The 27,688-nt window shown below is 40.2% G+C and overlaps 1 protein-coding gene across 1 annotated transcript; it reads left to right on the top strand.

The window, feature by feature from the left end:
- Nucleotides 1-22: 22 nt before the first annotated feature.
- Nucleotides 23-27,681, top strand: LOC133475723 (solute carrier family 12 member 2-like). The gene is made up of 28 exons (XM_061769027.1): nucleotides 23-244; nucleotides 563-652; nucleotides 4,836-4,926; nucleotides 7,995-8,468; nucleotides 10,209-10,331; nucleotides 12,057-12,132; nucleotides 12,209-12,304; nucleotides 12,889-13,028; nucleotides 13,116-13,335; nucleotides 13,912-14,039; nucleotides 14,177-14,261; nucleotides 14,344-14,495; nucleotides 17,124-17,231; nucleotides 19,840-19,963; nucleotides 20,489-20,590; nucleotides 21,318-21,473; nucleotides 21,578-21,677; nucleotides 21,845-21,956; nucleotides 22,041-22,181; nucleotides 22,260-22,366; nucleotides 22,435-22,514; nucleotides 22,836-22,973; nucleotides 24,399-24,512; nucleotides 25,929-26,040; nucleotides 26,128-26,214; nucleotides 26,346-26,481; nucleotides 26,563-26,630; nucleotides 27,324-27,681. Exons 4-28 carry the CDS (start codon nucleotides 8,085-8,087, stop codon nucleotides 27,457-27,459), a joined length of 3,225 nt encoding a protein of 1,074 aa, XP_061625011.1. The 5' UTR covers nucleotides 23-244; nucleotides 563-652; nucleotides 4,836-4,926; nucleotides 7,995-8,084; the 3' UTR covers nucleotides 27,460-27,681.
- Nucleotides 27,682-27,688: the final 7 nt, after the last annotated feature.

Here is a 27,688-nt window from a genome sequence, read left to right as displayed (position 1 = left end):
CATGATCTCACACATAGTTCCAGTTGGCAATAGCTCCCATTGCACCACTGTTAAAAAAACATTCCATATCATTTGTCCAAGACAGCACCATTGAGAAAACAGGAAATGGTTTTAATGATGATTTTAGCTTTCTTTTCTACCGGCGCAGTTTGTATGTGTGACGACATGTCAGCCAAAAAATCTTACACGAGGTAAATTGCTTGGAAGGGAGACTGAACCCTGGTTGCAAATGACATTTCAACAGGTAAGTTGATTCCAATACAGATGTGGTGGAAATTAAGAAATGATTAACATGACATTAAGGGACTGGTTAATTGATTGACTTGTCTGTTGCTCATATTAATGATATAGACATAGCACTTTGATGTTAGCTAGCAGGCTATCCATTATGTTTTGCTAAATTACTCAAACATAACTGTGAGAAAATGTCTTCTGCAGACATGATGGAGTTCTGGTTCCCAGTCTGTCCCTTTACAAGTGCCTACGGCACCACAAGAAGCTATCTAAGTGAAGCTAACAGAACTAACTGAAAAGCGTGTATGTGTGTATGTGTGTCTAACAGCAACTACGTGAAGATAACAGATAACTGACGCTAGCAGTAGCTAACTTAAGCTAACAGCACCAAACTGAAGATGACCGAAGCTAACAGCAGGTAACGTCCTCTAACTAAAACTATCAGCAGCAGCTAACTGAAGCCAACAACAGCTCACTGAAATTAGCATGTATCTACTGCCTGAAAACACTAAACAACATGATTAGGTGCAATCAATACAATTGTCCACTGTTGACTGCCCTACTAACTTCCCCCACTGAGATGTTAGTCAGACAGGAAGTAGTCATGAGCAAATATGTACAAAACAGTGTGACAATAGCTGAACAGAGTTCGGTACCCCATCTGCATGGTGCCAAAAAACGAATGCAAAATTGGTACCCTTGACAACATTTGATGAAAACACATCAAAATGGTTACCAGTGAACCAATATGGACCTGATTCAGAGCTCTGGGGAACTACATGGTCTTGATCAGAGTATTGAGGACATCCATTCATTTTCTATAGCAATTGTACACTGTAGGAAGCAGGTTACACCCAGGACTAGTCACCAGCTAATGCTAGAACATATAGAGACAAACAATGGACTGGTCACAAGTCAATGTCAGGGCACATATAGACAAATAAAGAGGGCGCCAAAAAATGAACGCAAAGTTGGTACCCTTGACAACATTTGATGAAAAATGGGTACCAGTGAACCAATATGGACCCGATTCAGGGCGCTGCAAAACACCATGGTCTGGATCAGGGTGTTGAGGACATCCATCTTGACTGGTCGCCAGGCAATAGCAGGCCACAGACAAACATCAGACTGATCACTGGTCAATGGCAGGGCACATACACTGTGTTCCAAATGATTATGCAAATGATATTTTCCTGTGACTTTCCTAAACAGTTGATACAAAGGACGGTCGGCGTCATTTTTAAATCATCAACTGTCAGAATATAATTCAAAGATAAGAGTATTTTGGGGGAAAATAAAAAACTCAAAATGCAGTGTTCCAAATTATTACACACAAGAGTTTCAAAACATTTGACAGGTTTTAAAGAACTGAAAGGGTCAAGATGCTTTTATTGTCAATTCAATTGTTGATGAGACCCACCACAGTTGTGTCGTTAAAAATAGTCATTTATTGAGTTTGCAGCATGAGGACCTTATATTGACTGAAATCAAAAGCTCTTTCAAGTAAAACATAAGTCACATTTTGATATAGGACCCCTTATTTGATACCAGCTTCACAATTCTTACATCCATTAAACTTGTGACATTTTGGAGAATTTCTTTTTGAATTTCTTTTGAGATGGTGCATTGTCCTGCTTGAAGATGATTTTGTTAATGAAAGCATGGTTCTTCTTTTGGTACCATAGAAGAAAGTGGCCACTCAGAAACTCCACATACTTTTCAGGGATCTTTTTCACACCTTCAGGGACCCTAAAGCTCTCTCCCCAGCATGTTTCCGGCCAAATATGTGACTCCGCCAGTCTGCCACCTCCTTGCTGATGTTGCAGCCTTGTTTGGACGTGGTGGCCTTCCACCAACCATCCACTACTCTATCCATCTGAACCAATCAGGCTTTCACGGCAGTCAACAGTGGACAATCTCATGCTGCAAGCTACACCTCTGCATCATTTGCTGCTATGGGCATAAAAGGAGGGAAGGTACCTCCATTGTCCCCTGACCTCAACCCTTGTGAGAACCTCTGACGTATCCTCAAGCAAAAGATCGTTGAGGGTGGGAGGCAGTTCACATACATGCAGCAGCTCTGGGAGGCTATTCTGAAATCCTGCAAATAATTTTAAGCATAAACTCTCTAAGAACTCACATTGTAGCTATTGTAATTGGCTGGAAACATGCTGGGGAGAGAGCTTGACAATGACAATGCACAATCTCAAAGACGTTTAAGCAGAACTTCTAAAAAGAAACTCACAAGTTTAACAGATTTAAGAATTGTGAAGTTGCTATCAAATTAGGGGTCTATGTCAAAAATGTAACTTGACTTGTTGTGATGTTTTTGATTGAAATAGCTCTTGATTTCAGTAAATACGACCTAAGGCTTCAAATTCAATAAATGACTATTTTCAGTCTGTTAGAACCTGTCAAATGTCTTGGAACTCAGTTGTTCAGGGTCACGGGTTGCTGCACCCTATCCCAGCTGACTTGAGGCAAAAGGCAGACTACACCCTGAACTGGTCAGGTCGCAGTGCACATATAGACACGAACAACCATTTGCACTCACATTCACACCATCACTGAGTGGGAACTGAACCCACACTGCTTGCACTGAAGTCAGGCGAATGTACCACTACACCATCAGTGACTTGAAACACTGTTGTGCATAATAATTTGGAACAGTACATTAAAAAATTTTTAAATACCATTGGGAGGTTTGTTAAAACATCAGAATTACATTCAAATGATGATTTGAAAATTATGCTCACTGTCATTTGTATCAACTATTTAAGAAAATCAGAATCATAGAGTCAAGGGCTCTATTTTCGTCACTGGCGTAAATCCGGTGCGGTTGGTGGTGTAAACATGCGTGGAGGCGGGTTAGACTGGGTGTTGGTAATTTCATAGACTGCCACAATCTGACACATTTAAAACAAGGGAGGTCTGTGCCGCTGCGGGCGTGAACACAGCCAACTTGAATCATTTCTACTCAAAGCGGTTCTCTCATTCCCTTTAAGTGTGGCGCATTGACAGTCTCACATGGAGACATGTTTTTGGGGAAGAGGACGATGCGGAGGACGATGTGGAGGACGACGATGCATAATCGCAGTGATCCGTGCATTGTCACCGCTCTTGCCCAGTGTGGCAACAGAAAATGTGAGCGGGTATGCTTATTAAATACAGTATGAGCTGGTGATAACCACTGGTGTCCGTGGACCTCATGTATCTATACTCACCCCCAATCGTTCGTGTGCCCCGCGCCCCCATACCTGTCCCACCCAGTGGGATGATTTTAACGATATAATAATGTGACTCAGAGTGTTTGATGCCCACTGTTCACATAATTATGAATGGTATACACTGCATCTGACATCCACCTCACGTTCCGCAGAGCTCAGAATCTTTGCCTATACCCTGATCATTATCACCAAAATCACGTTAAATGTGCTGCGAAACGTGCTGCGAAATTGAATATTCCAAGTTAACATGGAGAAAGGACTAATGATGTAGTGCTTCTGGTTTTGCTTGTCCACTTGGGAGAAAGCAGCTGTTGTTCTCATGCTCATCCGCACACGCACACATGCACGCATTCACATATACACACGTACACTGAAAACGCCACGGGGAGAACAATTGATTGTCTTAGTTGTAGACATCTTATGCACATCGGAAGATGCTGATTGGTTATTACGTGGTCAACGCTAATGCAAGGTGTGAAAATAAGTGAATGGAACACTGACATCTTTCATTTCACATGTTCATGCTCGTCTGGGATGTCGCGGAAGATGACTGGGGGAGGGTGGGGCTGTCACTCGGGGGGCCGTTGATGGATGACAATGGAGCACTTGACAGTGACATCACAGCATGTGACCTGCAGAGTCACATATTTTCATAAATTTTAAAACAGTTTTATTTTAGGACATATACAGCACGCCCGCGACTCTAGTGAGGATAAAGCGTTATGGAAGATGGATGGATGTGTGTGTGTATATATATATATATATATATATATATATATTTATTTTAGGACATAATAATATCAAATAAAATATTTTTATAATGAACATATTTTTAAAGCTAAATAAACAACCAATTACTTTTATTTTTTTTTTTTTATAAAAGCAAAACACTAAACTATTTTATTTTCAGTTATTTTTAAATATGTATTTTATTTTAGGACAATCTATATATTTTTTTAAATAAATAAACAAAATACTTTTATTTTAGGACATTCTTAAATGCATTTTATAAATATATAAATGATTTTATATTATTATTATGATTTGAGAATTACATTATTCTCAATGTTAGGAATTATTTTGAATATATATATATATATATATATATATATATATATATTATGACTGGAAAAACTAGTATATTCATTTGATATTCAGACATTTTGAAAGCCAAACGCAGATACAGTAAATGTAAGCTTTTCCATTGCTTTCCATCTTCGTCCTGCTTGCCAGGATCCCTCGAAGTTGCGTCCTAAGTGGGAGTATGGGGGCTGTGGGTGATGGGTGGTCTTTGCGGGAGGGGGCCACGGATAACAATAAGCCACTTGAAGCCGAGTCAAGTGTATTCTGCTTGTGTCGCACTCACACTGACAGCGGACGAGCTTCATCACAAACTTCAGGACACGAAGTTGGGATTATCCCAACTGCAGTATCAAGTTGGAATATTACGGGAGGCCATCTTCAGGTGGGAATATTTCAAAGTCATCTTGCTAACTGCAAAAACCAAATCTAACCAAAATTATATCAAGCCAAACAATACTTGTTCTTATTTTTTATTTACTTCAAAGTCAAATACAACTGAACTGTACTTAACAAATGTACTATACTGAATTTAAAAAAAGGTTTGAGCCACTTAACTTTATGCACAGTTTGAACATTAAATTCAGTGGCTCTTTCACGTACCAATAAAGGCTGTGTACCACTCGTGATTGATCGCATTTATATACAGTTGAATTCTGACGTTTACAACCACTATATAAAAACACACATATGCTTTTTTTTCTCAGTCTGTCATGAAATAAGACTACATTTTTCCTGTTTTTGGTTAATTAGGAATTACCAAAATAATTTCTATTTACTAAATACCAGAATAATGAAAGAAGGGTTTTTTAAGGCAATTTTTCATTGCTTTCTTCATAGTCAGAAGTTGTCTTTAAACAATTTAGGAAAACTCTGCTGATGAGGTAATTTATTTTGAAGCTTCTAATAGGTTTATTGAAAACAGAAAGACAAACCTGTGGATGTATTTGAACTAGGCACATCTGAAACGCTGCTTCTTTGTGTAACACCATGTAAAATTCAAATCGTCCAAGATATCAGTAAGAGAATTGTGAACTTGCACAAGTCTGTTTCATCCTTGGGTGCAATTTCCAGATGCCTGAAGGTGCTATGTTCATCTGTTCAAAGAATTATACGCAAGTATAAACACCATGGGAATGTCCAGCCATCGTACCGCTCAGGATGAAGACAGGTTCTATGTCCCAGAAATGAAAGTGCTTTGGTCCAAAATGTGTATATCAACCCAAGAATAAAAGCTTAAGAACTTATAAAGATGCTGTCTGAAGCTGGTATAACTGTGTCATTATCCACAGTAAAATGAGTAGTGTACCAACATGGGCTGAAAGGCCACTCTGCCAGGAAGAAGCCATTGCTCCAAAAGTAACATCAAAAAGCCTGATTATAGTTTGCAAATGCACACAGGGACTTTAGTATTTGGAGACATCTTCTGTGGTCTGACAAAACTAAAATTGAACTGTTTGCCCATAATGAGTATCGTTTGGAGGAAAAAGAGCGAAGCTTACAAGCCTGAGAACACAATCACACCGGTGAAATACGTGGGTGGCAGAATCATGTTGTGGGGATGTGTTGTTACAGGAGGGACTGATGCAATTCACAAAATAGATGGCATCGTGAAGAAAGAACATTACGTGCAAATACTGAAGCAGCATCGCAAAACATCAGCCAGTCGCAAATGGGTCTTTCAAATGGACAGTGGCCCGAAGCATAATGCCAAACTGGTTACAAAGTGGCTAAAGGATAACAAAGTCAATGTTCTGGAGTGGCCATCGAAAAGCCCTGATCTCAGTCCTATTGAAAATTTAATGGGCAGACCTGAAAAGGCATGTCCGAGCAAGGGGGCCTACAAACTTGACTCACTTACACAATTTCTGCCAGGACGAATGGGCCAAAATTCCTGCCAACTGTTGTGAAAAGCTTGTGGAAGGATATCCAGAACGTTTTACCCAAGTCAGTTTAAAGGCAATGGTACTAAATACTGTACTAATAAATGTATGTCAATTTCTGACTTTGAAGAAAGTAATGAAAAATATTCTAAAAAAACAAAAGAAAACAACTTCTCCCATCCTGGCATTTAGCAAATGGAAATATTTTTTGTAATCCTAATCATATATATCAATATATAATGAAGATTCTATATCATATAATCTTTTTGGAATGCTAGTTTTTTTGGTGCCCTAGGCATACTTGCTCAATGCCCCCCCCCCCACAACCTAACTCATAGTTTTTTTCTCAAAGTAATATGGCTTTGGTCTTGAGAAAAAAAATACTTTTTAATATACGTATATATATATATATATATATGTTTTTTTGTCCTCCTCAAAATTCTACTAATCTTGAGTAAAATAATCTCAAATCTCATTCTTTATCATACCAATTAACCCCCCAAAATGTATTATACCTTAAAAAATTATTTTACATTAAAAAACTTTTATCTTGAAAAATGAAATTTAATTCACATAATAGGAGATTTTCTCCCCCAAATAATTCGCGAAAATTTACTTTGTATTTTGGAATAACCTTTTTCATTTTTAATCTATTATCTAACTGTTCTTGTAATTTTTTTTCAAGAAACCCAAACAGCAACAAAAAAAATCGTTAAAAAAAGTATTTAAAATTATTATTTAGAGAAAGAAATGCCAATTTTATCCGATAAAAAGACTTCAACTTAAAAAATATATATATCTTATACTACTATCTTATCTAAAAATGCAACTTTGTTCTTGTAGTATTACGAGTTTTTCTCTTGGAAAAATATTTTTTTTTTATACATTTTTAAACACTTTATCTCAAAAATATGAATATTCTCATAATATTAGTATTTGTTTTCTTGAAAAATCCTACCTGGAAAAAAAATACCACATTTCGTCTCTAAAAATACAGCTTCCTTCTCAGAATTGTACAAGGATTTATTACCGGTATTCAAAAAATCATGACTTTTGTCTTGAAAAACTTTTTTGTTATCAATAGAAGACTTTTTTATCTTGAAAAATCGGAATTGATTCACGTAAGATTCTGAGTCATAATTTAAGGATTTATTACCAAAAAATATTGACTTTTATCTTGAAAAAACGTTTTGTTATTAACATATGACTTTTTATCTTGGAAAATCAGAATGAATTCACATAAAATTTTATTATTTTCATGAGAAATTCTACTGTTGTCTAAAAAGGTTCAATTACTTTTAAAAAATATTTAGAAAACAATACCACCTTTTGCTCTCAAAATACAACTTCGTTGTCATAATTTTATTAATGTAAAAAATGAAACTCTAATCTTGAAAAAAAAGTTTGACTTTGAGTTTTTTTTCTCCTAAAAAATGTACCTTTAAATCTAATAAATTGACTATACTGCTTTAAAAAAAAACTAAAAATGCAACTTTATTCTCATAATATTATGTCATACTTTAATTTAAGTAATATAATCCTAACTCCATTACTTTCTTTTTTTTTTAAGCCCAATTTTCGCAGCGTAGGTTGTGCTTCAACCTAGGATTAGTAAATCCTGGAGCCGCAGTCGGATTTGTCTCGTCGCTAGTTTTTCGGAATGTCGGGCCAAAACTTGGTGATGGGTGAGCCCGCCGAGAGCCGCTTCCATGTGGACGTGGTCCACGAAGATGAGTCGAGGGGTCGCTTCCGGGTGGGCTTCGCCGACCCCGGGGCGTTGGGCAGCGCCACCGACATCGGGCTGCCGCCGGACGTTTTCCTGGAGCCGGACGGGATGCGGAGCGACTCGGTCAGCCTGCATTCAACAGGCACGGGGCAGACGCAGGTGTCGGACACACACTCCAACACGTACTACATGAGGACCTTCGGACACAACACCGTGGACGCCGTGCCCAACATCGACTTCTACCGCCAGACTGAGGCCACGCTCGGTGAGAAGATGAACAGACCCTCGCTCGCAGAACTCCACGATCAACTTGACAAGGTAAATGCATGAAAAAGGGAACCCATCTCATACAGCTCGATTTTTTTTTACGACTGGCGTAAATCCACCGCTGGGCGTTGTGTAACTGTGGGGGTGAGACCGAGACGCGGTGATTGTAATTTCGTATTTAAATGTAAATTCACATTTAAAAGAGGGACGTCTGCCCCCCCATAGCTGGCTGTGCTGCGGCCAGTGGGATGATTTTAAAAATACAGTCATGATGATGATAATAATAATAATAAATTCAATGACTTGATTTCTACAATGATTCTAGGGGGTTCCATGTCTGTTGTTCACATTTATGAATTAAATATGTCTGACACATTTCCGGAGAACTTGCGGATCTGCCTGCCTACACCTCGATCAAATTCACTAAAATAGCATTTAACCAGCAGTCTACCTTATGCCAAAAGTTAAGATGTGGTTTGAGCAGGCTCCAATTTACACCAACCAAATTGTCACATGCACCGGGCGGATGTCAAAGGACACACCCTTGCTGCGCCAGTCTGCCAACCTTGGCACAGACCAGTTTGGCAAATTGGCAAATGCGCTAAAAAAATCAGTGTATGCCACTTTTTGCACTCTGACATGATTGCGCAGTCCATTAAAATAGAGCCTGTAGTTTTATTTTATTTTTTTCAAAATAGTATCTTGTTTTAAAATATATTTTTATACATTAGCTTTAGTTTAGAAAAGTTTAATATGGCTTCACATTTAAAAATACAATACATTATTACTATTAGTACTATTTTTAATGACATTTTAAAATATACTTTTATAAAATTCTCTTTTATTTTTAAAACATTTAATAAATGTTTACTTTTTCAGGAAATGTTAAAACATATTTTTGAATAAAATAAAAAAATTTAAAGACATTTTAAAATGCTTTTTAAAATTATGAAAACATTTATTTTAGGCTATTTTAGCTTTTTTTTAAAAAATGAATTTAAAATGTGAAAATAAAAATATTTTTGATATATGTTTTTTAAGAGGCAGCACGGTGAATGACTGTTTAGCACAGCTGCCTCACAGTTATGAGGACCGGCCTTCAAATCCGGGCCCCGCCTCTGTGGCGTTCGCATGTTCTCCCCGTGCTGCGTGGGTTTTCTCCGGAAACTCCGGTTTCCTCCCACATCCCAAGAACATGCGTGGTCGGTTGATTGAAGACTCTAAATTGCCCGTAGGTGTGAATGTGCGTGAGAATGGTTGTTTGTTTCTATGTACCCTGCGATTGGCTGGCGACCAGTTCAGGGTCTACCCCGCCTCTCGCCCGAAGATAGCTGGGATAGGCTCCAGCACGACCGCGACCCTAGTGAGGATAAGCGGTACAGAAAATGGATGGATGGATGTTTTTTTAAGCATTACTCTCAAACCACTTTTTCTTAAAAGTTTAGTCACTGTTGCTTTTAAGTTTTTTTACAGTTGACATGATGGGGGAAAAAAAACTTTGTATTGGATTTCCTCCTGTTCTGCAATAAATCGGTGAAGAGGGTGTACCTAATGAAGCGTTCACAAAAGACATTCCTCATTCATTCCCTTCACGCCCACCTCCTGGGTGGGCTGGAATTGATGACGTCATTGGACACAATCACACAGACACGGACACACGAGTCCAGTGTTTGGTTTGACTCCCACGGGTGTCATGTTTTAGCCCATTCACTTTTTTTCCATTTTTGTCTCAGAAATGTGATGAATGTTTCTGCTTGTTACCTGTGATGACATTTTCGTGACATTGGTCAGGATCCTCTAGAGGATGGGATGGCCAACGGGGAGGAGCCATCCGCGGCCGAGGAGGCGGTGGCCCGGGCGGCCAAGGAGGCCAAAGGAACGGCCGTCAAGTTTGGTTGGGTCAAAGGAGTCCTGGTACAACATTCACACTACATTCACTTCATACACGCAAAAATAAGCAGTTTCCTTTACACCTGCAGGTTCAACTTCAATATTCCAATATTGTGATGCTTTTTTGCTGGTAAAATAACGATTAAAAAAAGAAGGAAAAAAATCCATCTTTTATCCCAGAAAAATAACACTTCTCTTCTACCACATCTCTAAAAATGCAGTACAATTTTAATCTGATAATTATACAAAAAAATTTAATACTCAAGTATTTTAAAATATGACTTTTTATCTTGAGAAATCGGAATTATTTTTGTTCCCTCGCTAAAAATGTAACTTTTGCCTAAAGAAAATGATTTTTATATCGGAGGAGATAATATCACTTAACCAAAAATACACTACCTATAGGAATATTACTATGTTGTTTTTTGGGGGGTAAAAATGCTAACTATATCTTCAAAAAATAGTCTTTTCCTTATTTAGATTTTCTTTGTCTTGAAAAATGCATTTCCGAATTTTTCTCTTGAAATATACAACTTTCATCTAAAAAGAAATTTACATTTTAATTGTGAAAAATCTGAACTCATTCTCGTATTATTCCGAGGTTCCCCCCCTAAAAAAAAAAGACAAATTCAAATTTTATTAAAAAATAATAATAATAAGTCATTTTTATCTAAAATAAAATATCAATAACCAAAAAAAACAAAACACCACTTATTAAAATGTTATTTTGGGGGGTTCCTATTTAAAAAAAATAAATAATGTATTTTCATCTTAGAAGCAACCCTTTTACCTTTAAAATTCCAACGTTATACTCATGAGTTGTTTTCATTTAAAAAAAAATTCAACTTTAATTAAAAAAAATTATCACAATAGAAAAAAAATAGGACTACTCTTGTAAATTACATGTTTTTTAATTCTACTTTTGTCTTGACAAAACACTACTTCATTCTCACAATTTTACAAACATTTTTCCCTTAAACAATATGGTTGATTATATTTTGAAATTTTGGGGGTAATTTTAATCTTGAAAAAATATATACTATGTCTTTATCTTGAAAAATCTAAAATTCCATTTAGATTCAGATTCTTTTCTCTAAAAATATGGCTTCATCTTGCAGAAAAATTGACAAAATATACTTAACCTTCTCATCTTGAAAAAATTAAAATTATTTCTGAAAAAATATATGTAAAATATATGTATATTTTGGATGAGATAATATCAATTAACTAAAAACAACAAACCACTACTTATCACAGTGTTATTATGGGGTCTTTAACCTGGAAAAAAAAAAAAAAAAAATTCGTTTTGGGAAAAAAAACAATCTTGAAAAATACAACTTTATGCATGTTAATTATGGAGGAGTTATGAAAAGAAATCCAACTTTCATGAAAATTTGTATCTTTAAAAAAAAAAAGAGTATTCTCGTAATATTGTAATTTTTTTCCCCCCAAAAAAATCTAATCTGGAAAAAAACAAATCTTAACATAGTTTTGAAAGTGTCCGTTTTTTGAATAAATGGGTGTACATTAAAAAAATGTGTCTTTATCTGGTTTATCGATTAATTGAAAAAATAATCGATAGGTTGATCGATTGTTAAAATAATCGTTAGTTGTAGTCCTAATTGCTAATAACCGACATGTACTGTAGGCTAGAGCCAATTAGCTTTGTTGTCAGAGCACATGTCACAATTCGTATATTTTTCATGAAATTGTTCATTTTCTGAGGTAAAAATACAGCATTTGTTACAGGTGAGATGCATGCTCAACATTTGGGGCGTGATGCTCTTCATCCGAATGTCGTGGATCGTGGGACAGGCCGGCATCGGTACACTGCCGTAGGCTGCGCTCGTTTCTCGATCGAGGAGTACGTGCGCATAAATTAGTATTTGATGTGTGAGCAGGACTGACCATCGCCATCATCCTGATGGCCACGGTGGTGACCACCATCACGGGGCTTTCCACTTCCGCCATCGCCACCAACGGCTTCGTACGAGGAGGTGAAAAGCTCATCCTCTCGCGCTTTCCTTTTGGACGAAAACACAAATTGTGAGACTTGTTCAAAAAGAAGAAAACAGCAAATAGCTCCTCATTTTGGACTTAAATAACACTATAGGTAGTTTCAAAACCCATACATTAATTAATTTTAACATTTAGTAGGCAAAATATAGAAAAATACAACTTCTCTTGAAAATTTTGACTATTTTCATATTTCTTCCCCTTATTTAGAAATAATAAAATCAATTTTTTTATCTTGCAAAAAAAATAACCCATTTCATCTTGAAGATTACAACTTTATTTACAATTTTCTCATGTAAAGTAAAAAATCATGCAACAAATATAATTTTTTCTCAAAGAAAATACAATCTATTTAAAGAAATAATCTTGCAAAACGTATAACGTTTGATCTAAACAATAAAAACTTTTTATAATACTATAATTTCCCCTTATCTAGAAAAAATGTCTTGAAAAAAAAAATATTATCTCGCTCCTAATATTGCAAAAAAAGAAGCAAAAAAAGCAAAGACTGGTCCCATTCCATTACTAACTAGGACATCCTGGTTCTTGTTACGCGTGTTTCCAGGTGGCGCTTATTACCTGATCTCCAGGAGCTTGGGTCCAGAGTTTGGGGGCTCCATCGGCCTCATCTTCGCCTTCGCAAATGCTGTGGCAGTGGCCATGTACGTGGTTGGCTTCGCCGAGACGGTGGTGGAGATGCTCAATGTGAGGAACACCGCCGCCGACACCCTCGCCGCCTTTTTTTAATTCCGCTCATCTCACTTCTTCTTCTTCCTCTGGGTTTTTCTCCAGAACGTGGACGCCCTGATGACTGATGAGCTGAACGACATCCGCATTGTGGGCACGCTGACTGTCATCCTGCTGCTGGGCATCTCTGTGGCCGGGATGGAGTGGGAGGCTAAAGCCCAAATCGTCCTGCTGCTCGTCCTGCTGGCAGCCATTGCAAATTACTTCATCGGAAGCCTCATTCCTGCCCAGGAAAAGAAGGCCAAAGGATTCTTCGGATATCAAAGTCAGGCAAATATGAACGCATGTACTATACGCCCAGACATCATTTAAAAAATGTCAATTCCAGAGTGTCTCTTGGATGTAGACATTACCAACTGATATTTCAGTGCATCTACAGACACTATCAGCCGATCCCAGAGTAACTCCTGGCACATGAGCGTGATCTTGATCTCAAAGTGCCCCTGAGCCACCACAGATGAATAAAGACAGCATCAGTGGATCTGGCACATTATAAAGCCATACAGACATCACCGACCAATCTTAGAGTAACACTTGCTACATTATAGAACCATGCGTACAGCGGTATTAGCAATCCCACACATGTTCCTGGTTGGACACGATCAGCTCCAATAAAGTTTCTTCTGACATTTCAGAATCATGCAGACATCATCAGTCGAACCACAGAGTGACTCAATCTCAGACACATCGTTATCAGATGATCGTAGAGCAACTCACCATTGTTGTCACTTTGTCTTTTTCTTCCTTAACATTCTTCAGGCTTCTGATTGGTCAAAATGGTCTTACAAAGCACCACCCGTTGCTTTGACATTGTGTCTGATATTCTTTCACTGCTGTGCAGCTGCCATCTTTGTGGAAAATCTGGGTCCAGACTTCCGGGATGAAGAGACCTTCTTCTCCGTGTTTGCCATCTTCTTTCCGGCAGCCACCGGGATCCTGGCGGGAGCCAACATCTCTGGAGACCTCAGCGTACGTTTGACCAACACGTAAATGACGCGCTAGCAACGAGAGCCAAGAGACTCAGCCTGTGTTTGAAATCATCTACTTATTCCCTACTCTCTAATCACTACAGCCTCAATCATTTTTGTGGTGTCCATCTTTCAAAGGACCCCCAGTCCGCCATCCCCAAAGGAACACTGCTGGCCATCCTGATCACGGGCCTCACCTACGTGGGCGTGGCCATCTCTGCTGGTCAGTCATGGCTTTGTGACATCATCATTCTGCGTCTCGGCGCAACGCTAACTAACTAGCGTGTGTGGTGGTGATCTTTCAGGCTCGTGCATGGTGAGAGACGCTACGGGTGACGTCAATGACACGCTGAGTGACACCATCAACTGCACAGACACCTCTGCCTGTACGCTAGGGTACGACTTCTCCATTTGCAAGGAGGGAGGATGCCAGTACGGACTCATGAACGACTTCCAGGTAGGCTGGCTAGCCGGCCTGTGAAGACATCAATGCACAGTGTGTGTGTGCTTGGGGACAATAGTGTTGTTGTGAGTCACAAGCTTCTTGCACAAATGAATCAAGTCATTGTTGACGGACACCCCCCACACATATATACACACACACACACACACACACCATTGCTCCCACCACAGTAATTTGGATGTGAGGAGCTTACTACGTGACTTCAGCCGTGCAGCGCGTTCAACCAACTCACAGAAGAAATGGAGAATTCTCACTTTTCATTGTAAATATGATTTAAGATAAGTATTGGAAGTCCTTCAGTGAGTCAGTCCTTACCCTCCATGACCGATTAATTATCGCGCACTCGGTATGAATAACTAATCCACAATGCTTTGCGCGTTTAACACACCAGTAAAACTGTATTCTTAATGTGTTAATACAAAAGTAACAACAATCATATACAGTTTTTACTAAGGAAAATAACAAAAATAGTGTGGCGACAGTGAAACCGTGCAGTTATTTCTTTGCACGTTTATGGTACTGCACCGTCACTGTGCATTGTAGAATCGACAATCACTTCCCAATCGCGTTCTTTTTAGTGAGGGGCACGGCAATTGAGTGTACTGTATCATGCGAATCAGTTTATTAAAAAGATTCGTTCACAGACTCATTCAAGTGCTTCCTCATTCAGTTAATGATCCATCCCTGAGGTCACTCAACACGTTCACCGAAGGACGATGCGTTGTTGTTGCCTTGTATTGTAAACTAGGAAAGGCAGGGTGATTTTTTATTTTCTGCATTCCACCGTGGTGGACAACGTCGCTGAAACCAGCCCGCACCAGCCGGGCTTCCTGCTCACTCACCTGACTGTTATTGTCATCTGATTAGTGGAACGCGGCTTTGAGTGTCTTGAGAAGTGCTATATAGGTTTAATGTATTATTATTAAATAAAAAGCTTTAATAATCACATTAGAGACACAGAGGTGTGTACGTATATACATTTATTATTAATGTATATTTATTTTAAATATGTGTGCTTGACTGACTCAATAATTAGCCGTTAGCTTGAAGGTGCTCTCCCCGCGAGGACGTCAGAACTTGCGGTTAAAATTACTCATGAGTACGTTCACTGCGTAGTACGTCGTTCCTTGCGTCGTACGAGTACATCGGTCCTCAGTGAATCACAAACGCGAGAAGTTCAACGAACGAATCACTCTTCAGTTCTTCAATACACCAGTTCACAGAACGAATCAGTCAGTTCACTTAAGACCCTCCCCCGCCCGAACGGCGCTGCCTGACGCTAGCTGCTCATTGGTCATTCGCCGAAGTGAGTCAGAAGTGAGTGACAGAACACTTTTAACAGTTCCGTTTCCGCTCCCAGCCGGCTCGCTCGCCTCACGGCGGCCAAGCTAAAAGAACCGAATCATTTCATAAACTGATTCGTTCGGTTCGTTCACTAAAAAGATTCGTTTTTCTGAACGAAACGTTTGCGAATATAACAACACTAGTTATTTTAGTTGACGGAGAAAATGGGTGGTTTCTGGTAAATGCCACGACAAACCTGGACTGCTCTTTGTTTGAATCGCCATTTACAAATTACTGCTTGGTGAGAGACATTGGATGAATTGAAGAGAGTGAAGCCGTAACTGTAGTCTAGTTACTTTCCTGGGAAAAGTAACGCGTTACTTCGCAAAATATGAATTTGTTCACGAACTTGCATTCATTGAACTCGTTCAGTTATAACACTGTCTTTAACAATGTTTATTACCTTAGCACAGTGGTGCCTTGAGATAGGAGTGACTCGATTTATGAGGTTTTGAGATACAAGCCGTTGTTCTGGCTATTTGTTTCTTCTTAGTTGTCAAGTTGGAACAAAAAAATAAATAAAAACATTCGATGGTTGTCTTTAACAATTTTGCCATTACAATTCCCAGTGTGACTGTATAAACAACGTGACGCCCTCTAGTGGAGGACAAACATTATTGCAGCAACATACAGTTACTGGTACAGATCATACATTTGTTGTTTTTGCTTTCAGCTTGTTCCATAAGGTGTTGCCACAGCCAGTTACTTTTTGTATGGCACGTTTTTTACACCGGATGGCCTTCATGATGCAACCCACCCATTTTACAATTACATTGAAGGATTCCATCCATCCATTTTCTACACTGCTTCTCCTCACTAGGGTCGCGGGCGTGCTGGAGCCGATCCCAGCTATCTTCGGGTGAGAGGCGGGGTACACCCTGAGCTGGTCGGTAGCCAATCACAGGGCACATATAAACAAACAACCATACGCACTCACATTCATACCTAAGGACATTTAGAGTCTTCAATTAACCTACCACACGCTTTTGGGATGTGGAAAGGAACGAGTACCCGGAGAAAACCCACGCAGGCACGGGGAGAACATGCAAACGCCACAGAGGTGAGGCCGGATTTGAACCCAGGTCCTCAGAACTGTGAGGCAGATGTGCTAACCAGTCGTCCACCGTGGTGCCTAGAGGATTCCATACAAGGAAACAAACATTAGCATACTTCTGCATTCAAAGGTTATTTTTGTGCTTCTTACTTATTCAGATGTGTGTGTGTGTGTGTGTGTGTGTGTGTGTGTGTGTGTGTGTGTGTGTGTGTGTGTGTACACAGGCGATGAGTCTGGCATCGGCCTTCGGTCCTCTAATCACAGCGGGAATCTTCTCGGCCACCTTGTCGTCCGCTCTGGCCTCGCTGGTCAGCGCTCCAAAAGTCTTCCAGGTGGTAAAAACACAAAAAACTGTTTAACCCTGTGGGCTCTATTCTGGCCTTTTTTGTCCACCATGCTTTTTTTCCGTTTTTCTTTTCCAAAACCATTTTAGCTGTGTTCATGAGTAATGTAATGAAACTTCCCAAGGGATTTGCGTCTGATTTGTCATTTCCAACTTCAGCTCTTTAATTTTATCAATAATATATTCCATCAACTTCTTCCTTTTGGCACTATCTTTTGGCCAATTGAAATCCTAGAAAACCATATTTATAGATTGCTTGGTACAATTTGGCAGTGGTGGCTGGCCAACAGAGGGCTCTTGGGCACCGCCCCACAACTCAGGACTCACCACATTACTTTTCCATTCATCCATTTTCCAAACCGCTTATCCTCACTAGGGTCGCAGGTGTGCTGACTTTGGGCGGGGTACACCCTGAACTGGTCGCCAACCAATTGCAGGACACATAGAAAAGAGCAACCATTCACACCTACAGGGAATTTAGAGTCTTCAATTAACCTACTTTGGATGTTTTTGGGATGTGGGAGGAAACTGGAGTAAGGCCAGATTTGAACCCGCTCGGGTTCCTCAGAACTGTGAGACAGATGTGCTAACCAGCCGTCCACCGCCCACTTTACCTTGATTAAGACGAAAAACAGAATACAATCATTTGCAAACCTATATTAAATTGAATACAATACAAAGACAAGATATTTAATGTTCAAACTGCTAAACTTTATTGTTTTTAGCAAATAATCATTAACTTAGAATTTTATGGCTGCAACACGTTCCAAAAAAGCTGGGACAGGTGGCACAAAAGACTGAGAAAGTTAGAGAAATGCTCATCAAACACCCGTTTGGAACATCCCACAGGTGAACAGGCTAATTGGGAACAGGTGGGTGCCATGATTGGGTATAAAAGGAGCTTCCCTGAATTGCTCAGTCATTCACAAGCAAAGCTGGGGCGAGGTTCACCTCTTTGTGAACAAGTGCGTGAGAAAATAGTTGAACAGTTTAAGGACAATGTTCCTCAACGTACAATTGAAAGGAATTTTGGGATTTCATCATCTACGGTCCATAATATCATCAAAAGTTTCAGAGAATCTGGAGAAATCACTGCATGTAACGGCAAGGCCGAAAACCAACATGACCTTCGATCCCTCAGGCGGCATCAAAAACCGACATCAATGTGTAAAGGATATCACCACATGCACTCAGGAACACTTCAGAAAACCAATGTCAGTAAATACAGTTCGCCGCTACATCCGTAAGTACAACTTGAAACTCTACTATGCAAAGCAAAAGCCATTTATCAACAACACCCAGAAACGCCGCCGGCTTCTCTGGGCCCAAGCTCATCTAAGATGGACTGACACAAAGTGGAAAAGTGTGTGTGGTCCGACGAGTCCACATTTCAAATTGTTTTTGGAAATTATGGACGTCGTGTCCTCCGGGCCAAAGAGGAAAAGAACCATCCGGACTGTTATGGACGCAAAGTTCAAAAGCCAGCATCTGTGATGGTATGGGGCTGTGTTAGTGCCAATGGCATGGGTAACTTACACATCTGTGAAGGCACCATTAATGCTGAAAGGTACATACAGGTTTTGGAGAAACATATGCTGCCATCCAAGCAACGTCTTGTTCACGGACGCCCCTGCTTATTTCAGCAAGACAATGGCAAACCACATTCTCCACATGTTACAACAGCGTGGCTTCATAGTAAAGGAGTGCGGGTACTAGACTGGCCTGCCTGCAGTCCAGACCTGTCTCCCATTGAAAATGTGTGGCGCATTATGAAGCGTAAAATACGACAACGGAGATCCCGGACTGTTGAACAGCTGAAGCTGTACATCAAGCAAGAATGGGAAAGAATTCCACCTACAAAGCTTCAACAAGTAGTGTCCTCAGTTCCCAAACGTTTATTGAATGTTGTTAAAAGAAAAGGTAAATGTAACACAGTGGTAAACATGACCCTGTCCCAGCTTTTTTGGAACGTGTTGCAGCCATAAAATTCTAAGTTAATGATTATTTGCTAAAAACAATAAAGTTGATCAGTTTGAACATTAATTACCTTGTTTTTGGTAGTATATTAAATTAAATATAGGTCGCACATGATTTGCAAATCATTGTATTCTGTTTTTATTTATGTTTAACACAATATCCCAACTTCATTGGAATTGGGGTTGTACATGTATCCTCTATACCCTGCGACTGACTGCCGACCAGTTCAGGGTGTAGTACGGCTTTCGTCCGAAGTCAGCTGGGATAGGCTCGAGCGCTCCGCGACCCTCACCAGGATAACCGGTGTTGAAAATGAATGGATGGATGAATGTATCCTCTATCTATTTTTAGATCAGCAAGATAGATATTATATAGTTAGTGATGGGTAAAGTTGTTTTGTTCATCTGTATTATCTAATGTGTGACGTGTTTCTGCCTTGAGGGCACAAAAATCTTTACCCATGGACACTCGTTAAGTTGTATATACCCCTGGAGAAAATTCAACCACTGCAATTTCAGTTTCTTTCCAGACTCCACTTGAAAATGTTAGTTCCCCCCCCCCCCCCCCCCCCCCCCCCCAATGTTTTATGTGTTTCTTTTTTATACGTTTTCTGTTTTTAGGCTCTGTGCAAGGACAACATCTACCCAGGCTTGGGCATCTTCGCCAAAGGTTATGGCAAGAATAACGAGCCGCTGCGTGGATATGTGCTAACCTTCTGCATCGGCCTCGCCTTCATCCTCATTGGTAGCCAACCAACACTGTGTTCTAAATCTATAGCTGCTGATGGCCACAGTGTCAGCCCGCTATATCACGTTCTTTTAAAGTGATTGTTTAAATTATTTTTACAGTATACTTACTTACTGTAATGGGCTCATATGTGGGTGAGGAGAGCTACAGTCGCGATTCACATTTCAGGCATTTATTGAACACGGGGAGAACAGTAAGACACATAAAGACAATGAACACAATCGCGCAGGAGCTGAAGCAAGCACAGCTCAAGCCCAGACACTCACACGCAGGCTCGCCAATGTCACACACCACTGCACCGCGCGCCGCCTCTTAAGACAGTGCAGTATGTACAGTATTTTCTAGTGGCGAACAGTTTTGCTCTGACCAACCAATCTGAGGAGGGGAAAATGCTGATGTCATCAAGGGCCTTTGAAATGTAATTTGAAATCTGACCGGTTCCCCGCAATAAGCAGGGGTTCACTGTACTGCCGTTATTAGCATCACGAGCGTCCTCCACATTTGTTGTTCGTTTCCTCTCAGCCGAGCTGAACATCATCGCTCCGATCATCTCCAACTTTTTCCTGGCGTCCTATGCGCTTATCAACTTCTCCGTCTTCCACGCCTCGCTGGCCAACTCTCCAGGTGAGCTTGGTCCCTCACTTGCTTATGGAAAGCTGTTTGAGTATCTATTCCATATGCTTGATCTCCAGATTAAGGTCAATATACTACTACGCTCTTTGTCCTCACTAGTAGGACATTTTACTTGTGAGCCAAAACTGTGCCGTAGGTAACATCTGCCCACTACTAGTACTACTAGTAGAATGCTATAGATACTAACCAGTAGATTTTCGCAATGCCACTAGTAGTAGTAGTAGCAAGCAGTTGTCAACTAGTCATTCCTTAGTCATTTCATTTCCTCACCCAATAAGAATGGAAAAAAAAAATCAGCTTATCAAGCAGTATCGATAACTGAATCAGAATCACTAAATTCTTATCAATTCCATGCAGACATCATGAGTTGATCCCAGAGTGTACTGCTACCATATAAATGCTCAAACGGCTCATTTGAACATTCATTCGATATCCATCTAGTGCGCTGAATTCCCTTACCAATGCGAACAAAAAGCATACTAGTACATGGGCTTTACATTTGATACCAAGTATATGGAATAAATACTCAAACGACTTTATAGAAAGGCATTTATTCAATATCAAGGGTATCAAAGCCGTTTGATTATTTTCTCGATCAATACTAACTCGATGCCTCGATATCAAGGATATTGACTAAATACTCAAAACGGCTTTTCACACTCGCTTGCTCGCGTAACTCCATGTCGTAGCTCTAACGCCTTGCTGTCTGTCACAAAAGGGTGGCGTCCCAGCTTCAAGTACTACAACATGTGGGTGTCTCTGGCGGGCGCCATCTTGTGCTGCGTGGTGATGTTTGTCATCAACTGGTGGGCGGCGCTGGTCACGCTGCTCATTGTCCTGGCGCTCTACATCTACGTCAGCTACAAGAAGCCTGGTGACCGCCAAATGCAGTCTACCTTACACACGTCTACACTCTCAAGCCTCTAACTAGTATCTTCTTCTCATCACTTTGTTTATGTCCGCATGTGCGTGGTGAAGACGTCAACTGGGGCTCGTCCACTCAGGCTCTCATCTACAACCAGGCGCTCACGCAATGTCTCAACCTGACCGGTGTGGAGGATCACGTCAAGAACTTCAGGTGAGCTCAAACTGGGGTCGTGTTAGACCAAAAGACATCATCAGAGGATCCCAGCATTGATTGATCGCATCTGCAAACATCATCAGTTGATAGTAGATTCATTCAGACATCATCAGCCGATCTCAGAGTGTCTCCGTGTGGCTGAATGTTGACGTTTGTGCTGGCAGGCCTCAGTGTTTGGTTCTGACCGGCTATCCGAGCTCTCGGCCCGCTCTGCTGCAGCTGGTCCATTCCTTCACAAAGAACGTGGGCCTGATGGTGTGTGGACACGTCAGGATTGTAAGTACGTGCTTAAACACTCTCTCTATCGCGTGAGCCCTTTTTTAAGCCCCATGCCCTCCCTATGTGCGTGTGTGTGTGCAGGCGTGTCGGCGTCCCAACGTGAAGGAGGCGTCTCAGGAGCATGCGCGCTGTCAGCGTTGGCTGAACAAGAAACACATCAAAGCTTTCTACGCTCCCGTTTTCTCCGACACGCTCAGACACGGTGTGCACTTCCTCCTGCAGGTGGCGCCAATGCTCCTTGTACCTCTTCATTGTGTGATTGATTGACGGATTGATTGAGGGTTGTGTCTCCTGGGCCAGTCCGTGGGTCTGGGCCGCCTGAAGCCCAACACTCTGGTGCTGGGCTTCAAGAACAACTGGATGGAGGGTCACATGAACGATGTGGAGACATACATCAACATCATCCAGTAGGAAACTTCTTCTTCTTCTTCTTCTTCTTCTTCTTTACTGATGCATCGTGCCCGTTATCTTGCAGTGACGCCTTCGACCTGCAGTTTGGGATGGTGATCCTGAGGCTTCCGGAGGGTCTGGACATCTCTCACATCCAAGGACAAGGTCAGTGGCAACTGTTGCTAACCAAAACAGGAGCGCCTAGCATGTGAACAGACGTCAACAGCTCATGTTAGAGACTCAGACATTATTAGCTGATCTCAGAGTGTTTCCTGGCACATGATGGATCAATGTAGACATCATTAGTCGATCTCAAAGTATCCCGGACTGGTACATAAGAGACACACGGAGACATCACTTGCTGATCTCAGAGTCTCTCCTGACTTGTCAAACACCATCAGCCAATCCCAGAGTGTCTATTTATTTTTGAGTTGAGGGTTGTGGAAAAAAAGTCCAGCGTGTGTGGTTTTTGTGTGTTCCTTGCAGATGAGCTGTCTTGTTCCAAGGAGAAGCCTCCGATCAGCAAGGACACCCCGGTGACCGTCACTTTAACCAAAGACTCTGACTCGGACTCAAGTCCATCCAAAACCACCAGCAATCAGAGCAGCCCGCTCATCATTAGAGGTGACTAAACTAGGATTATTGTTATCACTATTATTATTATGATATTAGCTTCAGATACGCCACTGCTCGAGTGAAGTGAATATAAACAAGCAATTAACTGACTGGCAGACGTTTTCAAAGCAGAGTTCCCCATATTGCCAGCCATTTTAGACCATTTTGACTGATAAGAATTGACTGACCAAACCTACCAAAAAAAAGAGGAGACTCTTCTTTCACCAGAAAAAAGGTTTGTCTCTGGCCTTTTCCATTTTTTCTTATCAACAGTAGAACATGGGTGGGTTTCACCCAAAACACTGGTTTCTCACCAAAATGGTGAGAAAATGAGCTTTTGTGAAAAGAAACAAGAACAACGTTACTTTTTGGTTTTGTGACACCGCAAACTATAAAACAACAAAACAAGACGGAGAAAGATATACACATAAGAAACGTGCCGTGAGCAATGCTGACTCACCGCATGGCTTGAGTGGAACATCAGTGGCTTTTTTCTTTTTTTACATCGTACGCCATTCACTTCATAAACTGCGTCGTCTGAATGTTGACGTTGTTATCGATCATCAAAGGTCATAATTGTTTCTAAGAAAAAGATATATTCTAAAGTAGTATTTTTCACACTTTTAATGCCAAAATATCTTTACCATCTTGTACATGTTTCTGAAGTTTCTAATTACATTATTGGATATATAAGATTTTTCTGCTGGAAAATAAGCCTTTTCCATGAAAACCGACACGTGCATCCAGAGTTCCTTTTATTTGGTTCTTTTACAAACGGCCCTTCTTTGTCACTCCATTTGTGTTTACCGTTAACGCCACTAGAGAGAGCCTCATTATGTTATTCCAATACACCACAGGGATCTGTGATCTGAAGTTGCAGAATGAGGCAGCCATTTTGCATTCACAGAATAGCTGAAAGCAAAATAACTGTGGTTATTTTTTAGGTATAAGTTTGTGATTGTTTATTACGATTGTATAAACACAAGAGTGAAAGGGTTTAATGAGTAGTTGGCATCATTTATGCACTTGTGTCCAAATAGTTTGAAGGCCAGCACATGTAAATTGTGCAACTCATACGATTTTTATGAAGCTGTTCATCTTTACCGTAATGCACTTTTTGTCTTTACTGTTATGCAAGAAGTGTATATTCACCTCTGTCAGTAAGGATTGTGTACAATTTTAAATCATCAATAACTTTTTCAAAACAGGACTTTAAGCGTGGCGGCGCAAAAAAAATAAAAATAAATAAAATTGCTAAACACGACTACTACAGTTCTCTTTCATTTTGTCTTATTATGTTTGATCAATGTCATTTCAATTTATTTCAATGAGGAAAATTGATTTGATATATGAGTTAATGGCGTGACAAGCTTGGTCACGGAATGAATCAAACTAGTATGGCAAGGTCCAAGATGCATCATTGTGTGTCTGTAGACAGCAAAGCCGCTCTGAGTGCGAGCGATCAGCGCCTTCTGGAGTCCAGTCAGCAGTTCAAGAAGAAGCAAGGAAAAGGAACCATCGACGTCTGGTGGCTCTTTGACGACGGAGGTCACTTTTTTTTTTTTTTAACTTCATAATTATGCAAATGGTAATTTTGAAGGGTCTCTGTGTGAAGGAAACTTTAGACTGTGGTGCTACCTTGTGGTCAACAAGTGGATGAAGCGCAGTTTTGATTAGAAAGAAGTGTAAATGCTACAAGATGAAAGTTGTATATGTTGGGAGAAAAAGTATGATGATGAAAAAAGGTCCTATTTGTTGTATTAGTATTATGAGATTTAAGTCGTGTTGTTTATAGAAAAAAAATTAATGATATTTAAGTGGCATTTTTTTGAGGGGAAAAAATAGTAATTTTGTTGCGTGAGAAAAAAAGCTGTAATCTTGTAAGAAAACAGTCAGTATTAGATTACTTAAAAAAATAAATATTTATTAGAATAAAATCATAACCCTTCGAATAGTGAAAATCTACGTGTAATTGATGCCAAATTTAATAGTCAATTGGGAATATTCGGGGAACACTGCATTATAAAACTTAAATCATGATGGTACAAGATTATACAGAAAATGAAGTCTTTTTACAGTTGTAATAATATTACATTGAAATATATATTGCACAATAAAGTGGCGGCGGCACGGTGAACGACTGGTTAGACCGTCTGCCTCACAGTTCTGAGGACCGGGGTTCAATCCCCGGCCCCGCCTGTGTGGAGTTTGCATGTTCTCCCCGTGCCTGCGTGGGTTTTCTCCGGGCACTCCGGTTTCCTCCCACATCCCAAAAACATGCATGGTAGGTTGATTGAAGACTCTAAATTGCTCGTAGGTGTGAATGTGAGTGCGAATGGTTGTTTGTTTCTATGTGCCCTGCGATTGGCTGGCAACCAGTTGAGGATGTACCCCGCCTCCTGCCCGATGATAGCTGGGATGGGCTCCATCACCCCCGCGACCCTTGTGAGGAGAAGCGGCTCAGAAAATTGATGGATGGACAATTAAGTGGCATTTAAGAATAAATACTATAGTAAAGTAATGAGACTATATTTTGTTTAAAGGAAAATGTCATAGCATTACAAGATTATATTTGTATTTTTTTTTTTTAAAGTCAAAGTATTTATGAGAATAAAAGTGCATTTCTTTGATAAGAAACTGGAATATTATGAGAATAATGTGACATTCCTCTGAGGAAAAAAAGATGTCACAAGGGAAAATTTCATTCATAATATTAAGAACATTTTGTATTTTTTTAAAGCTGTATTATGATTTACTAAAAAAAAAAAAAAAACAAGAATAAAGTAGCAGAAGGCTATCATTCAGTATTACCAATAAATTTGTGGCAAAGGATGAATCTAATAGCTAATATCTCAGTAATACACATTACACTACATTTTAAGCTTGTTACAAATCACAGATCTTGAATGACTTGTAGTATTGTATAGTAAATATATGTGTGTGTGCTGTTGTCGTCGTCATTAGGGTTGACGCTGCTGCTTCCCTACCTGCTGACCAACAGAAGCAAATGGGCCGACTGCCGCATTCGAGTCTTCATTGGAGGAAAAATCAACCGCATCGACCATGACAGACGCATGTCAGTCACACACGCATGCACGTCAAACACCTCGTAGAAGAGCAAGAAGAAACACACTGACATTTTAGTGCGTGTCTGTGTGTCCAGGATGGCGACGCTGCTCAGCAGATTCCGCATCGACTTCTCAGACATCAACGTCCTGGGAGACATCAACACCAAACCCAAGAAACACAAGTAAGTCACAACACACACACTCATTACATGCACAAACACACACAGAAACCTCACTTTGATGTCACACAGAAGAAACACACCACCATACAATGGGCATTTGTGTGTGTGTGTGTGTGTGTGTGCGCGTGTAGTAAATTGTGGTTCAAGGCCCTGGTGGAGTCGTACAGGTTGAAGGAGGAGGACATGGACCAGGAGGCGGCCGAGCGTCTGAAGGCCGAGCAGCCCTGGAGGATCACCGACAACGAGCTGGAACTCTACAAGGCCAAGGTCCGCCGCTAACGTCTCTGACACAGACACGCGTACGCACGTGCACCACGGTAACGATGAATACTCAACGTTTGTGTTCAGAGCAATCGCCAGATCCGACTCAACGAGCTCCTCAAGGAACATTCCAGCGACGCCAAGCTCATCGTCATGTGAGAATAATTCTTCACCACTTATCTTCATTTTCGACAAATGATGGGACTTTTGCTCCAAAGATTACTGTCAAAACTATGCATCCATCCATTTTATGTACCACTGATCCTCACTAGGGTCAGGGGTGTGCTGGAGCCTATCCCCGGCTATCTTTGGGCGAGAGGCAGGGTACACCCTGAACTGGTTGCCAGCCAACAAGAAAATAGTATAAAAATGAAAAAATCTTAAAAAATGAAATAAAAAAAGACTTTAAACAAACAAAATACTTTTTTGGGGGGGGGGGGGGTGTGGATACCTCTAGTTTTTCCTCTTCACACTGTCACTGAGTGGGAACTGAACCCACGCTGCCCGCACTTAAGTCAGACGAGTGTACCACTACACGCCTGAAAATGTTTTGTCAAAAAATATTGATTCTTTTTTTTTTCAACATCAACAATTAATATTCTCATAAAATTCTTTTTCTGCTGAATTTTTTTTTTTGTGCATTCATAAAACTAAAAAAATAAAACCTGGAAAAAATATATACTATACATGAAGAAAACATTTTTTTTAAATAATTTCTTTTTGGTCCGGATACTCTTCCGTAGTTCTCTGAAAGCATCAATGAAACATGTTTTTATTATTATTATGATGATTGTTTAATTGTCATTTTGTGTAGCTAAAGAAGCGTTTGCTCTTTTGTGACTGGTCAGGACGATGCCCCTGGCGAGGAAGGGCGTGGTGTCTAGCGCCCTCTACATGTGCTGGCTGGAAACGCTCTCCAAGGAACTTCCTCCTCTGATGCTGGTGCGGGGAAACCACCAGAGTGTCCTCACATTCTACTCTTAGCGCGCGCGAACACACACACACACACACACACACACACACACACACACACACACACACTTGCTGTGTTATGTTCACTTTTTATGATTCCCATTAACATACTGACCAAATACACACTTAACAGTTTGTTGTGTAGATGATTTAAAGTTTTAGTGATGTGAAGAATGTGTCCATATGATGTTATTTTTTTAAAAACTTGATTTAAATAAACTATTAAGTACATCATGTCTTG

Source organism: Phyllopteryx taeniolatus, chromosome 3 (genome assembly GCF_024500385.1).
Source record: "Phyllopteryx taeniolatus isolate TA_2022b chromosome 3, UOR_Ptae_1.2, whole genome shotgun sequence".
In the NCBI taxonomy this organism is placed as follows: domain Eukaryota; kingdom Metazoa; phylum Chordata; class Actinopteri; order Syngnathiformes; family Syngnathidae; genus Phyllopteryx; species Phyllopteryx taeniolatus.
This window is presented reverse-complemented; position numbering and strand designations above follow the sequence as displayed.

Excerpts from the sequence above, each read along its gene's own strand:
- LOC133475723 (XM_061769027.1), top strand. The coding sequence starts at position 8,085 with ATGTCGGGCCAAAACTTGGTGATGGGTGAGCCCGCCGAGAGCCGCTTC. Across the intron at positions 14,262-14,343 it reads GGGCGTGGCCATCTCTGCTG|GCTCGTGCATGGTGAGAGAC; the intron begins GTCAGTCATGGC and ends GTGATCTTTCAG. Across the intron at positions 26,215-26,345 it reads ACCAAACCCAAGAAACACAA|TAAATTGTGGTTCAAGGCCC; the intron begins GTAAGTCACAAC and ends GTGCGCGTGTAG.